General features: G+C 45.1%; 1 protein-coding gene across 2 annotated transcripts in view; it reads right to left on the bottom strand.

The window, feature by feature from the left end:
* DCP1A (decapping mRNA 1A) overlaps positions 1 to 16,799 on the bottom strand; it is a 63,438-nt gene extending 46,639 nt beyond the window's left edge. The window contains exons 1-3 of one of the 2 annotated variants that reach the window (XM_083156189.1): positions 16,450 to 16,799; positions 8,372 to 8,412; positions 6,100 to 6,227 (exon numbers count right to left, since the gene is read on the bottom strand). In XM_083156189.1, the coding sequence (XP_083012315.1) occupies positions 6,100 to 6,227; positions 8,372 to 8,412; positions 16,450 to 16,689 (409 nt within the window). In that variant the 5' untranslated portion in view covers positions 16,690 to 16,799. The remainder of the gene's footprint in view (positions 1 to 6,099; positions 6,228 to 8,371; positions 8,413 to 16,449) is intronic. The other variant, XM_083156187.1, reaches the window with a different exon arrangement.
* Between the last annotated feature and the right edge of the window lie 540 nt (positions 16,800 to 17,339).

Consider the following 17,339-nt stretch of genomic DNA (forward strand, 5'->3'; position numbering starts at 1 on the left):
ACTAATACCCCTTTCACATTCGCATACCCGGGTCATACCCGGGAATGTGTTCTCGGATGCTTCCTGGGACACTACCCGGGAATGTACCCTTTCACAGTGGCCAGCCGACCCGGAATGAAGTCGGGCAGGTGGAGTCATGTGGAGGCTTGGCCGGGGCGGCGATGGGAGGTGTCAGCACCTCCCAGCGGAGCATTTTCACTGCAGCGAACGGGATCTGGGTCACGCTGACCCGGAATACCCATTCACACTGACCGCATCCCTTGTCAATTCCGGGTTCTACCCAGGTCAGGACATGGGTAGAGATCCCAGAATGCTGAACACTGGATATTCATCCAAGACCCTTTCACACTGAGCTAAATCCCGGGTTTATGCGCGTTCATGTGCAAAAACCCGGGATATTTTTGCAAGTGTGAAAGGGGTATAAATGATTTCCCTACAGTACATTTTCCCACTTGCCTCTCTAATTGCTTCCTCTTTGCCTTGGAGTTCCTCATCCCAATATTTTAGGACTACTTTCATCTTGGGGAGTATGCAAGGTCTTCACTGTCTACTACCTCCGTGCCAATTACACCCTTTAAGAAATTTGTTATTGCCCCCTTCCCCCAAAGGGGTGCTTAATACATTAAAGCAGTAATAATGCAGAATTGAGGGGTAGATTTATTAAACTCTGTGAAGTGATAAAGTGTCTGGTTTTTATCACTGGCCAATCAGCTCCTACCTGTCATTCTTCAAACCAAGCCTGTAACTTCACAGTGAGGAGCTAATTGGCCGGTGATAAAAACCAGACACTTTATCACTTTACTAAGCTTAATAAATCTGTCCCATAATTACTGATCAGTTTTGGAACTACAGGTTTGGTCACTTCATAACATGATCATAGTAATCAGCCAGTAAAAGTTAAAAAAATAACCTCCTGTAACCTGTATAATAAACCAGCTTTTCCCCATTTTGTGTGACTGTGACAACAGGAATGGAGAACATTACTAAAAATGTAATGACACATCTTTTTGGCCACTAGAAACAGTTCTCTCATCTGTACTGTAATTGCGCACACTGGCAAATCTTCCAGAAGGAGTCCCCAAGCCCACAGTATGCTGGACACTGCCAGGAAAGGGTTTAAGAAACCGGTTTGCTGAAGAAATAAAGATAAAGGACTCCAAGTGATAGCTTAATGGGCAGTGAGACAATAGATGCCAGGAGCAGAATCCAGAATTACAGCCCCAATTGGCGTATGTCTGCCAACATCAGAGGACTCCTTCTGTGCGGCTGGCATGGAGTCTCATGGAAAATCCAGCAGAGGAATGCAATGTCACAGTCTGTGCTTTAGTGCCTCGTATGTCGTACACCTCGGTGTGTCAGTGTGTAATTGCTGTACAATCTAGATTATCCACTCCTGCTGCTTATCACGGTACAGCCGTATGATACACTCTGTTGCTGTGCATTATAGTTTTACAAGTACCTAGCCTGTCTAACTGCCCGAAGAATTTAAACAGCAATGTCAGCGGTGATGACACAGGATGGAATATTGAATTGTTTCGTTGGGTGCCGTTTCTGCCAGTGCGCAAAACACCTGAATTCCTCCCATAAAGGTGAGGAGCAGCGTTAGCCTTCTATTATATAGGATTTTAAATTTACAGCTTTGTTAAAGAAAAAAAATATGAATTGTGTGTAATTTTCTAACTTTTATCACATGACCAAAACAAGCTGGAAACTGCTGCGCTAGGACCAAGCCCATCTCAAAAGAAAAAGTTGATTCGGAATATGATGAAGTCCATTTTCTGTCCTCTCTCCGTCCATGCTGGCTAAAATACTCCTCCCTGGAGAGATCTCGGACTGTTTTTGTAAAGCTGCAGCCGCTCGTGTCTTAGCTATGGTGTATATATCACAAGTCTGGAGTACACACTCCCACCCACTGCTGCCGCCTGCATCAGTGTACCAGACCCCCCCCCCCCTTCCCTCCTTTATACAATATAAATTGTAAGTATAGGAATAAATTGAAAGTAAAAATAGCCGTGTGTGTGTGTGTGTGTGTGTGTGTGTGTGTGTGTGTGTGTGTGTGTGTGGAGGAGGAGGAGGGGGGGGGGGGTAACAATAACATCATCATCCCCACAGTAACCAAGTTATGGCGTCTATTAATCAAAGAAATGGTGCAATGTTCGAAGAGACTTCTCCAATCTAAAATAAAGTAAGACGTCTCCAAAACCATCCAAATGCTCCAATAGCCATGACATTTGGTTTTGCTATAGGGTTTTTGAATGTAAATGACCTCATTAACCTCAGAACAAATAGCAATAGCTGTACTGGCACCATCCTCAGGGCATTAGGACAACCTTGGATGTGGGGAATGGGTTAGTTCTAAATTGTAGTGGGGTAAAGGACCTCCTGACTTCACAGGAGAGGGGAGGAGCAAGGTCGGAAGAAGGGTCCCAAACGGACGCTCACCACGCTTCGGGCATGGTGGCTCGCTTCACTCGCCACCTAGTTACTAAAGGCAACCAGTGGTGGCGTGGATAGTGAAGGAGCAAGCCCCCTGGCCTTGCTCCTCCCCCTGGGCGTGGAAGGTCCTTTAGCCCACTACAATTTAGCATCTACCGTGGGGAATATGTGTGTGTGTGTGTGTGTGTGTGTGTCAGCGTGAATGTTCGCATCCTACGTATTGTCTAGTAGTATTGTCCCAATTATTACCAAGGGCCAGTTATCCGCTACCTAGTATCACCAAGAAGGCATTGCCACTGTAAATATAATACATTGGACAGGGCGCTCTAAATAATAGAAAATTCATGCAGAAGACCCCCGGTCCCCTAGGCTCAAAGTAGCCTAAAGGGCTCCACACACTGGGCGACTTGCAGGCATTTTCTGAGAGATTTTCATAAATTACTCAGAAAATGCCTGAAAAACACATGTAAAATCGCTGTGTGTGTGTGTGTGTAGACCACAATGCGCGGCCTCGTACATGTGTGGTGCCGGGATCAGCAGGGCCTTCTGAGTGGCCAAAGACTGCAGAGAACGCCACTAGCCACCAATGGTTTAAGTTTTTTTTTTTTTTTTGGGGGGGGGGGGGGGGGGGCACTGGCCACCAATGATTAAATAGTTTAACACCACTATGACACCAATGTTTGTTTGGGGGGGAGGAAACAATATGAAACCAATGTTTATTTATAAGGCCACTGGCCACCAATGATTTTATTAATTATCAGCCTGGTCCCTACTGCCCTGGGGTTCCAGGGACAGCCTTGGGCTTCAGCCCGGGCCAGTGGCACCCTGAGGGGGGGGGGGGGGGACTCTTTTATTGGGGGGTCCCTACTCCCCAGGCTGACCAGCCACAGAGGTAATGCTTTGGCCACGGGACCTTATATAATAAGTGTCCCCCGGCTGTGGCATTACCCTGATGGCTGATTTGAGCCTGGTGCTGGTTTCCAAAATATGGGGAACCCCTACTCCTTTTGTCCCCCGCATTTTGAGAACCAGGACCGATCCAAGAGCCCGGTGCTGATTTCCAAAATACAGGGAAACCCTACTCCTTTTGTCCCCCGTATTTTGGGAACCAACAGCGGTCCAACAAAATATTCCCCTAATATCGCCTAAACACTTTGTGAGAGATTTAAATCTCTCATGCGGACTCTCCCATTATGACACAAATCTCTGTGCGTGGGCCCATTATCTGAGAAATTCAGTTTAAGGGAAATCTCTCATGCTCAATCTCTCATTATGAATCTCTGGCACAAATATGTGTGTGTGTGGGCCCATTATCTAAGAGATTCAGTTTAAGGGAAATATCTCATGCTGAATCTCCCATTATGACTCTCTGGGACAAATCTCTCCATGTGTAGGGCCCTTTATAATTGGGGCAAAGAGCATGAAGACAAATCAACACTGCCCTCTATACAGAATTCTGGCATTGCAGATAAAGGTGGGGAATTATATCATACTGTACATCACTGCTAGTCATGTATGTCATAGAACACTACTATAAAGCATGTACAACGTGAGCCTTCTATATAGACAGCAATGTTTATTAACTTTCACTCTCTTTGCTACTGTTTTACTAATAACATAAGCAGATATTGGTGTCCGTTTTGTGCAATGATTAGTTTAGTTCAGTAGTGACAGCATTGCAAAAACGGATGTGATAAAAGCACAAAGCAGCATGTATCAAGGGAACATTGTACCCGATTCTGACCTATTCGCTGCCTAACGAGAAAGTAAACGCAGCCCTGCTAAACAACCACCACTAGCATGCGAGCGGATGCGATTGCCTTTTTTCCCCCCTTTGCTAATAGACGTCAGTCTAGACCAGTGGTGTCAAACTCATGGCCCTCCAGCTGTTGTGGAACTACACGTCCCAGCATGCCCTGCCACAGTTTTAGCAATCCATTATATAATATCTGTGGCAGGGCGTGCTGTGGAGGGTCATGAGTTTGACACCACTGGTTTAGACTGACATATTCTGGCCGGAGACTGCCAAATTCAGGGTGGGTCTCCAGCGTATGCCCCCCATCCTTGAACGAACACCCCAGCGACTGTGAAACTCGCTCCGGTGGTTTTCACATGAGCATACGCAAACCCCTAAAATAGCACAGGGTACCGAATTCAGCCCGCACTGAATTGCCCCCATAGCGACGATAAGTTTTCATGGTCATTATCAGTACAATACTGACCAATAAACCTCTACATTGATACAAAACAACTATAACCACCAATGTACGCTGCCTATACAACCATAATGTTAGACGTAGAGCCAGTGAAAATACAACACACCAAGAAGAACTGAAATAAGGTTGTAGAAGATCCAACATGGCCGCCAGCAAGATAACATCGTTTTCATTAGCCTATAGCTTTAGAGAGCATAGGCTGGTGTGACTGGGCTGTTACCGTTTGTCACTTTGCAGTTATTCAGACATTGTTTTAACACATGACAAGGGGGAGGAGGGTACAGATGTGTCCTCACACAACACGCCATGCACCGGGAGATGATTGACGTGACCGAGCTGACAGGTTTCGGCCCTTTAATGCCCCGCAGGCTGGGACTTGTGGTTCTCCAAGTCCCAGCTTGCGGGGGAGGCTTGCTGGGACTCATAGTTCACCAGTAAAAGACAATGGTTTTTATTCTATTTTTTACACCATACCATCAGCTCGATGCCCACCGCCCAGGGGCATCGAGGACAGCACCAGGCTTCAGCCTGGTCAGGTAAGTCCTGGAGGGGGGGGGACCCCTTTATTGGGGGGGTCCCCACTCCCCCAGGGCCCCTGGCCAGGCTGACTGGTCGGTAGGGTTAATGCTTTGGCCGCGGGAACTTATATAATAAGTGTCCCCAGGCTGTGACATTACCCTGCTGGCTGGTTGTGCCTGGGGCTGGTTCTTAAAATACGGGGGACCCCTAGTCATTTTGTCCCCCGTATTTTGGGAACCAGCCCCGGACCTGGAGCCTGGGGCTGGTTGTAAAAAATCAGGGAACCCCTATTTGTCGGGTTTCCTGATTTTTTATTACCAGCCCGGCTCTTTCAGCCTGGTGCTGGTTACGGCAGTGGAGGGGACCCCACGCCGTTTTTTTTTTTTTAAATCCCCCCCCCCCCCCCCCTATCTTTACACTGCTTAAACGGGTAAGTGTGAATGTGACAAAAACAGCTTTTAAACGGTAATTTACCGTTTAAAAGCTGCAGTGGGAAAGAGTCTTTATGGCTCTTACCCGTTTAAAGACCCGTTTAAAAAAAAACGGGTCATTACCCGTGTAGGCAGTGGGAAAGCAGCATTATTTGCATCACTATATAACTAGGATGTACAAGCAGATTTTGCTGATTAAACTGATTATCTGCATCCTTATTTTTTGTGCGATGGTGGCTGTACCTGCATATGAAATTCTAGATATTGTTTCACTAGGAAACACATTTTTTATGAAAAAGTTGCTCAAAAAGACCCTTGGCATTACCGAGACACGCCACGTCATGCAGTCGCTAGATGGACTGTTGAACATGCACGGAGGCTTGCTGCAAGTGGACATATCTGTAGGTGGAGAGAAAAAATACCCTCACTCTCCCTTCTGCCACGGCTGGAAAATGAATGGACAGAGGATAGATTTAATTTATAATAGTAAAACTCACGGCTAGCATTCCGGTACAGCAGGAAGGGCTCGTGGAGCTGAAATTCTAGATCTTTATTGATGGGTTCCACTAAATTGTGCATATTCAGCCGATTCATTATCGTAAAGCCATGCTGGGGAGATGCGGACCTAAAATGTAAAAACATTGTTACAGATGTAATTTTAAATTATTTTGATACAAAGAGATGACATTTAAAGACAAGACATGTTTGTAAAACAGCAGTCAGCAGGAGGCCATGATGTGTAAATGACAAGCTTGGATTATAAATGTAAAGGGCCATGAATACTAAAATAGATGATCAGGTGAATAAGAATCTCCTGTATGTACTTATACTAAAGGTCAGAGGCGTATCTATGGGAGGCAATAGTCACCTGCCACCAGGCTCCTGCTCCCAAGGGGGCACCTCTCCTCCTCTGCGAGTTCAAATCAGTAAATTGAAAGCCGTTGATATCGCTTCTGTGGCAGACTCCCCCTCCTAACATCATTTTTGCAAGTGTCACACCTTGTATTAGAACCCATGACCTGTCTTACTGTAGACAGACACCTTACTGATTGAGCTTTTTAGGAGTCACCAATATTTATCTTGCTTCCAAACAACTGGGACAAACTTATGCCACTGCTAAAGGTATAATAATGATTAGAACAAAGGATCCCAAATGCGGCCTCAATGCACCCTAAAGGGCCAATATTTTAATACTATCCATGGCTCAGCACAAACCAAACTGTACTAATTAAATCACCTGTGGCCGAGCTTTTATATACCTGAAACCTGGACGGTTAGGCTGCCTCGAGAACCACGTTTAAGAATCCACTAGACTAGAGCAGTGGTTCTCAACATCAGTTCTTAAGTACCCCCAACAGGGCACATTTTCCAGGTCTCCACACAGAATCACAGGTGACATAATTAGCTCCACCTGTGATCTTTTAAAATGTGTCAGTGAGTAATGGGCCTGATTCTGGTTCACTTACAAAAGCAAATTCTCTCTCTAGTGGACAAACCATGTGCACTTCAGGGGGGCAGATGTAACATGTGCAGAGAAAGTTAGATGCTGGAGTTATTTTGTTTCTGTGCAGAGTAAATACTGACTGCTTTATTTTTACATTGCAATAAAGATATCAGTTTGAAGTACAAACCCCACCCAAATCTAACTCTCTCTGCATAGGTTACATCTGCCCTCTAGAGAGAGTGAATTTGCTTTTGCGAGTGAACCATAAGCAGGCCCCATGAGGTGCACCTGCCAGGTGATCTGGAGAATGTGCACTGTTGGGGATACTTCAGTACCGAGGTTGAGAACCACTGGGCTAGAGCATTTAAGAATCATGTGTCAGGACTCATTGGGCCAGATGTACTAAGCTTGAAAAGAGATAAAATGGAGGGTGATACACAGCTAGCCAATCAGCTCCTACCTGTAATGGCACAGGCTGGGTTTGAAAAATGACAGGTAGGAGCTGATTGGTTGGTGGTTTATCACTCTCCATTTTATCACTTTTCAAGCTTAGTACATCTGGCCCATTTTTAGCTAAAATTAGGTTCAATCTGTATCCTTCCTTTAGTCTGTAAACACTAGTACTGGTGTGCATTCTATAGTTTATACCGGTAATTATATTTTAAGTAGAGATGAGCGGGTTTGGTTTTACTCGGATCTCAAAGCAGGAGCTTATTGGCTATCCAAAACACGTGACAGCTGATAGCCAATCGGAAAACATCAAAATTGCGATAATTTGGCCGCCGAGAGGAGGGGGAGTAGGTACTAATTACCCAGGCTTGCTGGAAGGGCCCGGCGGGGGCCCTGGTCCAACCCTCTCCATCCCTGATGCTGTAAGTGTGTGCTGCTCAAGGGGTGGGGGGATAATAACAATACTCCCTCGACTTGAGAGTTTTTTTCACTTTCCCCGGAATAATTTTTCAGGGCGTGGCCTAATCGCAAAAGTGGTCACGCCTCCTACAATTAGACCACGCCCCCAATTTTACCAGGATTTAGGCACTAGTGGAGAAGGTTAGTCTGCTGGAAGAAAAAGATGGGGGGATGGGCAAGTATACTCACCTGACCCATCGGGATTCCCTCCTATGGGATGCTGGTCACCCCTAACTGCCAATAGTCCCTACATATTATGATTTTACTATTCCACGACTATACATACAACAAATATCAAATAAATGAGTAAGCGGTTTAAATATTTTTACCTCACTACTTGGGGATTGGTTACATTTTTTAAAAATATAACAATTTAAAAAAAGTGTTCATTGCTTGTGCTTATATTCCATACATACCTTGTATACACAAATAATGTCCCTTCTATTTCAGTTTTCTCCTGTGATAAAAAAGAAAAAAAAAAAGAAAAAAGGAACATGATTGATTTTTGTCAGTCTAATGACAGTACAATATTTGCATCACTAAATCTCTGGCTCTTGGGGTGCAGAGCTGTTCATATTGTAATATTTATTTAGAACTAGGTGTGTGTACCCGGACATTTTTGGGGTTTTGGTTTTAAATCTGGATCTCCTCCGTGTTTTGATCTGGATTGGTTTTGCCATCTGTAATTATCTAACAAAATCATCAGTTAATCCAAGTTTGATTTTATTTTTGGTCCTACAGTTTTATTAGTCTGAAGAACATTAAATTTCCACTCATTTCTAGTTTATTCTGAGCACCTCACAATATTATTGACAGAAGAGGGCAGCACAAACACTGAACTGATATAAAACACTTAGCAGCACCCCTGGAATTACACGGCACACAGGGCAGCACCCCCTGGATTAGTATGGCACACTGGGCCTCCCTGCAGTAAAAGAAAAAAAAAATTATATTTTTTATATAAAGCAGCCCCTTAGTAGTCCCCACTTAGTAGCTCCCCTTAGTAGTCCCCAGATAGTACTCCCTTCTAAAAATTAGAGATGTGCAGGTTCTGATTTACTCTGATTTCAAAGCAGGATCTTTTTGGCTATCAACTGTCATGTGATTTGGGATATCCAATAAGATCCTGCTTTGAAATCAGAGTAAATCAGAACCTGCACATCTCATATATAAAAATCTATTTATTAATGGAATGTTAAAAAAGAATATGCCTAGGTGTCTAGCAACCATCAGTCCCATCCTCCATAGTATCCATGGGACATATTCAATTAGCCTATCATGCTAGCCCATTTTAATTTGTAGGGATTAACCCACCAGTAGCCTTGCAGCTTTAGGAGCTGCAGAGGAAAATCAGTAAGAAAAAGCCAACATCAGGGGTTAACTCGTGGGGAAAACCTTTGATTCCATAGCATATGCCAAGTCAGTGACTTTCTGCCCGTTAATCCCTGATTTTTGGTGCAGAGCTACATTCGATTGTTGCACCAATTTTTTAACGCATCACAAAGCACAGGAATTAGCCATTTAAATCAGCCACAATGCATAGGGAGACATATACTAAATGTCCACATACACAAGCAAGTCCGACCTGATTTCCCTTCAACTCCCCTGGCAGCTTCCCAGGAGGGTTGCACATGATTTAACGCATGTAAAAGGACTCCCGGCCAGTGCAGAGACGATTTGAAAATTGCCTTTCAAAAGAATGAGGGTGCTGCACATGATGTTTAGGCTTCGGTCCGATGCGCATGGGAACACACATTAGATCAGATGTTAAACATCTGATCTGGCCTGTTTTCATCCGATATATCGACCCGATCCGATGAAATCGGTAACAAAAAATAATAATAATTGGACCTCTATATGGGGGCCTTAGGATGGGAGTACTATTTCAGATGGGATGTTGCTGTGGACAACCAATCATATACGAATATATACTATTATCTTCTAGAAAATGCTAAATAAGTAGATTCTGATTGGTTGCCATCCCATGTGAAATAGATATCAGTAAAATGTCCGCCATAAACTTTGGGCGCCCAAATAAGACATTTTTGTACATTTCTGTTCGCCCCCCTTGGGAGGCTGCAACCAGAAATGTTGGCGCCCACAACACTCGCCTGAACATATGGATTGGACCGACATATGGGGCATAATGCCTCTTCCCTGCCTGGGGTATCGCTCTCTGCTGTGGTGCTTCTAGCACAGTGTGGTCTGTATTTCAAGCACTGATATGCAGACCAGACATGTGCTAGAAGCACCAAGTGACATCCCAGGCAGTGAAGAGGAACTGCACAGGTTTTGAAATATGCAGGGTGCTAGAGTGAACAGTAGCACATCATCTAGTGTGTGCCCGCTACATCACGTACTACACGCTCATCAACAACAACATTCCCCGTCAGCCACTGAAAACATCGCTAGTAAGGGGCCATGCTGTGGAATGCGTATGCACTTGCTGAGACCGGCTCGTCCTCCAGGCAATGTTCCTGGGTATGTACATCATACAGTGTGAACCCAGCACAGTGCACATTTTCCAGGTCATCACACAGAATCACAGGTGAAATAATTAGCGCCACCTGTGATCTTTTAAAATGTGTCAGTGAATAATGAGTCCACCTGTGCACCTGCCATGTGACCTGGAAAACATACACTGTTGGGGGGGGTAGGGGTCCTGAGGACGAGAACCACTGGTATAGTACATTGTAGGACAGTTTATAAACAGTACTGCTTAAGCAGTCACAATACTAGGGGTCACTGAAGGCAGTTGGGAGGAAAGGATGGTAGAAGTGGGGGAGGGAATGAAGAGATCACAGTCTAAAGCTGGGTACACACTATCCGATTTGTATAAATGATATGCACCATAACAATATCATCATGCATATCATTAACAATATCAGTGGTGCCGCATATCGTAGTGTGTACAAGGTCTCTCATCACAATCACTTAACCATGGTATCCTATATAGTGGGCACAGACAGTATTTTCACAAGACTCAGAAGCATGACAGGATATTAATGTGAAACTAAAGGCAAATAAACTAATCATGCTTATAAGCTTCAGCACTACAGCAGCTGGAGTCACCAAGCTTTAATCAAATTTATTACTTTTCCACAGTAGAGTGGAGTTGCATTGGTTTCCTCCTTCATCATCATCACCCATCCCGATCGGGGCCCCTTTAACATTTGTCAAATAAACACCCCGTTCATAACATAATCCATGGTCCAACCCACGTCACCATGGCATGAAACCTATTTACAAGGCTGGACACTGGTTGTGTCAAGGTTTCTCCTTTGCTGCCACTTGAAGTAAAAAAAAATTGCACCAAAAAAAAATAAAAATAAAAATTATATATATATATATATATCCCAACGCGTTTCATCATTCTCATGACTTCATCAGGGGCAACTTCATCAGGAGAAACTCAGCAATTGATAAAGCTATGCAAATCCGAGTGAAGAATGAATTTCAGAATTTCACATTTGATAACCAAGTAGACAATGTCCGATAGTAGCAAAAGAGCGTGAATTCTCTCCAGCAACTACAGATGTTAGGCTCAGCGGAATGAGACCCACACAAATGATGATGTCCTAAGGGAGTGTGCATGCAGCTTGAATCCACCTTGGTGAAATTGATGAGTTTCTCCTGATGAAGTTGCCCCTGATGAAGTCATGAGAATGACGAAACGCGTTGGAATTTCCACTATCAACCCATCAGAGTTGTGCATTTTTTGTGAATTTTATTTGAGCTATACATCTATCCACCTGAAACTGTATATTTGTATATTTGTCACACCCGGATAGGGTATTTTATGCGAAATTATATTCGTAGAACTTGTATTAAATACAATTTTTTTACCTTAATTGTTGTGTTACTCTAGCGCCCTCTGAAACCCCCTTTTCTCTCATTTTTATTTCCTGGATCCTATCTAACAGAGGATCCCTCAGAGGTGCTGCTTCCTTAAACTCTGAGCGCAGAGAGGGGTCCCCTATATTTAGTATAAAGTATGTAAAAATAGAAATTCAAAAAACCAATGGCGAGGGTTGGGTGAGAATAGTCCCAGTGACTGATGGCACGGAGATTCCCTGAGCAGGGGAGAGCAGTCTGCGAGTATACACACAGCGGCTTCTCCAGTTCGGGGTTTAGGTTTTTGAGCTTTTAACCTCCTGGAGCTCTACTAGACCTGTGGGGGGAGTGTTTGGAAAGGTGAGTTTGCATGCGTGAATGGGTGTATGCATGTATGTTAATAAAGCTCTACTTTTCTTGGTGTCAGTGTGTATTTATTGTAACATTTGTTATGCAGTGGGACTACAAGTCCCAGCAGGCAATGTAATGCCCCGAATGCTGGGATTTGTGGTTCTCCCTGCATGCGGGGCAGGCTTGCTGATCCACAGCACGACCCAATGTTTATTTATAGCGCACACATATTCTGCAGCGCTTTACAGAGAATATTTGAACATTCACATCAGTCCCTGCCTCAGTGAAGCTTACAATCTATATTCCCTACCACATGCACACACACAGACATTCTAGGGTTAATTTTGTCAAGCCAGTTAGCCTACCAGTATATTTTTGGAATGTGGGAGGAAACCGGAGTACCTGGAGTAAATCCACGCAAGTACGGGGAGAATATAACTCTACATAGTTACGGCAATGGTGGGAATTTAACCCATGACCTCAGCGCTGACCAGGGTGTTTATGTTTCACTAGCAGACCTTGTATATGAAGTGTCCCCTGTCTGTGGCATTTTGGAGCCAGGTGATTGTTCCAAAATACGGGAAACCCCTACTAGATTTGTCCCTCGTATTTTTGTAACTGCAACCACTCCAAGAGTCCAGTGCTGGTTTCTTAAATACTGGGGGGACCCCATCATTCCCCCCCCCCCTTATTTGGGAAACCAGGACCAGCTGAATGAGCCCTTGAAATGGTTATGCTTAATGGGGGGGGGGGGGGGGGGCTGAAAACACAATTGACTTGCACCCCATGACATCTGACCCCTGGATAATAATCCCAGGTCACAGGTTATTTTTCGAGGCCTTTATACTGAGCCATCACCTGGGTTATTGCAGCAATGTTAAAGGTGTATAACATTAAAATAGTTTACTGTCCAGGAGCTAGGCTCAAAAAATGACACCAACAAAAAATAGCCGGCCTTGAATCAAGGCTTAAAAGATTTGGAGAATCAAAACAAAAAAAACCCCTCAAAACTTCTCCAGAAACAGCTCATGGAGGTCAGATCCCAACTTTAAAAAACTTCTCCTTGCCCGCAATGAAGCTGCTTTAAACAGACTCAGGCAAAAGTTTTACCTGGTAGGTAATAGAGCAGGGAAAATGCTTGCCAGTAAACTTCGCAAACAACAGGCTAAAAATAGAATCCAATGCATCAAGACACCATCTAACTCTAAAATTTCCAATCCATCTGAAATATCTAACCAATTTGCCTCCTACTCCCATCTCTACAACCTTTCAACTGACACTTCCACACCCCAACCCACTCTCACAACGATCAATTCCTTCTTAGATGATCTAAACCTACCCTCTATTAATGATGAACAATTAGAAACTTTAAATGCCCCATGGACCCCGGCTGAAATTTACGCAACCATTAAATCCCTCCCCAAGAATAAGGCACCTGGCCCAGATGGTTTTGTTAACGACTTCTACTCTTCCTTTCAAGAACTACTAGTCCCTACACTCCTTAACGTCTACAACGACATTACTTCCAGTGGTACCATCCCCAGCGAAATGTTAGAAGCCCAAATTGTTACTATACCCAAACCCGGAAAAGACCCCTCCCTATGCCAAAACTACCGGCCAATCTCACCAATTAAATGGCGACGTAAAAATTTACGCTAAATTAATTGCCTCCCGTTTAAATGTTCTCCTCCCCTTATTAATTCACCCAGATCAAGTGGGATTTGTCCCTGGGAGATAAGCATAACACCCGCAGAGTTTTTGATCTTATTGACTCCCTCTCAGGGGACCAGGGCCTTCTCTTGTTGTCTTTGGATGCGGAGAAGGCCTTCGATCGCCTCAACTGGTCTTACATGCGAGAGGTCTTATTGAGATTTGGCCTGCGAGATCAAATCCTCTCTTCCGTCCTCGCTCTGTACAGTTCTCCATCTGCCCTAGTATATAGTAACGGCTTCCTATCCAATCCCTTCCAGATCCATAATGGGACCCGCCAGGGCTGCCCCCTCTCCCCCCTTATTTTTGTACTAGCAATAGAACCACTAGCGGCTAAGATCTGAGCGGACCCGCTTTTCCCGGGGCTTTCGATTGGATTATCTTCCCATAAGCTCTGCATGTTTGCGGACGATGTCCTTTTACTAGTCTCCAATCCGTTAGAAACCCTTCCCCATCTCCACAACATTTTAAACGCATACTCCTCAGCGTCCTATTATAAATTGAATAGAACCAAGACCGACGCCCTCCCCATTAATCTCGACCACTCTATCGACACCCTACGCTCTCTATACCATTATAATTGGCAATCCTCTGCAATTCGTTACCTAGGTGTCTGTATTCCGCCCTCCTCCTCCGTTTTTGAGACCAATATCCCCCCACTCCTCAACTCAATCTCATCCTTATCCAAATCCTGGGCCAACTATGATATTTCTTGGCTGGGTCGGATAGCTGCCTTCAAAATGTCACTACTTCCCAAGCTAATGTTCCTCTTTCGCACGATCCCCTATACCTTCCCCAAAAAATATCTGGACAAAGCTAATTCTATCATGACGTCTTATGTATGGGCATCTCGTCCCCCTAGATTAGCACGTACCAAAATGTGTTTACCTAAGACTAAAGGGGGCCTAAACCTGCCCAACCTGGCACTGTACCAGGAGGCTGCTCTCCTGGCTCAATTTAAACCTCTCTTTACCCAAAATGTCGCCGGAGGGTGGACGTGCTTGGAGTAGAGGACCTGCCCTAAGTTCCCCTTGGGTGATCTGTTTTGGCTGCCCCCTAACCTTCGCCCTGAAACCTTATGCCTTCTCCCATCCACTCGTGCTTCCCTATCTGTTTGGGACAGGCTGACCCACACCCTCACTAAAAATTTCCATAACCTGCCCTTAATTTCCCTACATACCGTGGCTAGTATTATTCCCAATTTCAACCCGTCTAGATGGATCAGGAGGGGAATCAACTCCCTTGGCGACTTGCTAAATGGCCTTGCTCTCCGATCCTTCCCGGAGTTACAGCAATGCTTTTCTCTACCTGATTCAGATAGATTACTATCAGATTAACCACTGGTGGACTAGCCTCTCCATTACCTCCGTAGTTCCGACACCTAACTTGGCCAGTATAATTAAGAGGCTTCTCGGCGTTGAGCACAGGGTGGAAATCTCTTTTTGGTATAACACCCTTATAGACCTAATCCCATCTCCTAAGTCCAGAGCTCAAATCTGATGGGAGACAGATATTGGACATGTGCTTCTTCATATACAATGTCCAGGTGTTTAAATCACTCTGAGATGCATATTAACCTTTACATAGATTATATCTCACACCGGACAGGCTACATACGATCTGGCCTTCCAGCTCGAAATTCTGTTGGCGCCTCTGCGGTGAGGTTGGCCATCAGTTCCACGTCTTCTGGTCCTGCCCTAATGTCATTCCATTTTGGAAAGCGATTTTTGACCTTATCAACAAAGTATTATCTATATCCCTTTTGCCTTCGCCTCTTATAGCCCTCCTAAACTATTTCCCGGCCTCAGTCCCTGCCCACCTACACTATGTCCTAGGCCATATCTGCATCGCAGCCCGGGCTGCTGTCGCACAGTGTTGGAAACAAGCAGCAGCTCCCCCCCCCCCCCTTTCTCAAGGTTGTGCGTAAGATCCATTCCCATTTTGTAATGGAGACAGACTATTCCCCCACTCACCTCCCTACACATATCTCCTCAGCCGATTGGAACCCTTGGAAGGTATTCTCTACGGTCGGTGAAGGCGCTGATCTTATAAAACAAAGTCTGACTGACCTCTCTCCAGACCCACTTCCTTAGTATGCATTCAATGTTCCTCTTTCATTTTTATTGTTTCTAGGTAATTGGGCGGTAATTGATGTATGAGATTAAGATGTATAATGCCATGTTATGCTGTTTTGAGACTGTTACAGTTTTGGTGACTGCCCCCCCTCCTTTTACCTTTCTGTCCTGTCCCCCCCCCCCCCCTGTTTTGCATAATATGAACATTTTTCAATAAAAATTATTGAAGTAAAAAAAAAAAATAGGTTACTGTCCTCTGGTCCCTAGGCAAGAACCTGTGTTGACCAATGGATGAGCCAACTATGGACCCACCTGCTACAAAGCATGACAGAGGGACTGGGATTTATATGATAAACGTGACAACACAGAATTCGGGTCAGTGAGTTACCAAGAACTGCACAACTCCAACCATGAAGGAAGTATTGAGCCAATGCAGGGTCAGTACGAGGAGTCAGGGGGATGACATTATGGGGGGACCAGGACCTGCGCCTGTTGCTGTCCCAGTGACCGCCCGCGTCACTCACCCACTCGTTGGCCTTTGCGCTGAAGCTATACAGAGCTACCTGCCCGGTCACGTCTACAATGCCGCTGATGTAAGGGTCGTTGTGGCGCAGGGCTGCCAAGCTCATCTCATGCCCCACTTTACTCCGCGGCTCCATCTTGAATGAGGGCAATAGCCCGCGCACAGCCTTAATCCTTCCCCGGCAGCCTGAGCACCTCTGCAACGTTCCTACCGAAGACCGGTTCCCCTCGTCACACATCATTCTCCGTCAGTAACCGCAAAGCATAGATGGCGGTGTTCCTGCCAGCTGAGCTTATATCATGAGCAACTAGGTTCGGGATTGTATGTAAGCATTATAAATACCACAACTGCAGAGCTGCAGTATGCGACTTGTAGTTCTTAAAACTAGGAGAGCCCCACAGACGTGCCTCTCCTGCAGTAGATGCCAACAGCTGTGCACCATTTCCAGCGATAGCTGGCAGTGGCGGATAGTGGTCATAATGGTTGGCATTGCACACCTGCACTTCAGCTAAGTAAACTATCCGTGGAAATAAGTAGATGAGGCCCGAAAGGAGCCCCGTTCCCAGGAGGGACACAATGCTCTGCTCCTGCACTTCCCTCTTAATTTTGGTTGCCATCACCTGTGGAGAAACAACTTCTTATTATTAGTTAACCTGTTCAAAAACAGGTGATGGCAATCATACATTAAGAGGAAAGTCCAGCAGCAGTGTAATTTGTCCCTCCTGGCATGGGTCATGTTGAGAGGTATGGATGTGAAGTGCTGCGGCCCGATGTTGATATATCGGGCAGCTTTACATCCCCCATAGAAACCTATGGGCGATGCGCAGGGGCGGATCCAGGATAAAATGACAGGGGGGGCACCATGATAAAAAAGGGTTTGGGTGGGGGAGG

This window comes from Crinia signifera, chromosome 8 (genome assembly GCF_055691185.1).
Source record: "Crinia signifera chromosome 8, ASM5569118v1, whole genome shotgun sequence".
In the NCBI taxonomy this organism is placed as follows: domain Eukaryota; kingdom Metazoa; phylum Chordata; class Amphibia; order Anura; family Myobatrachidae; genus Crinia; species Crinia signifera.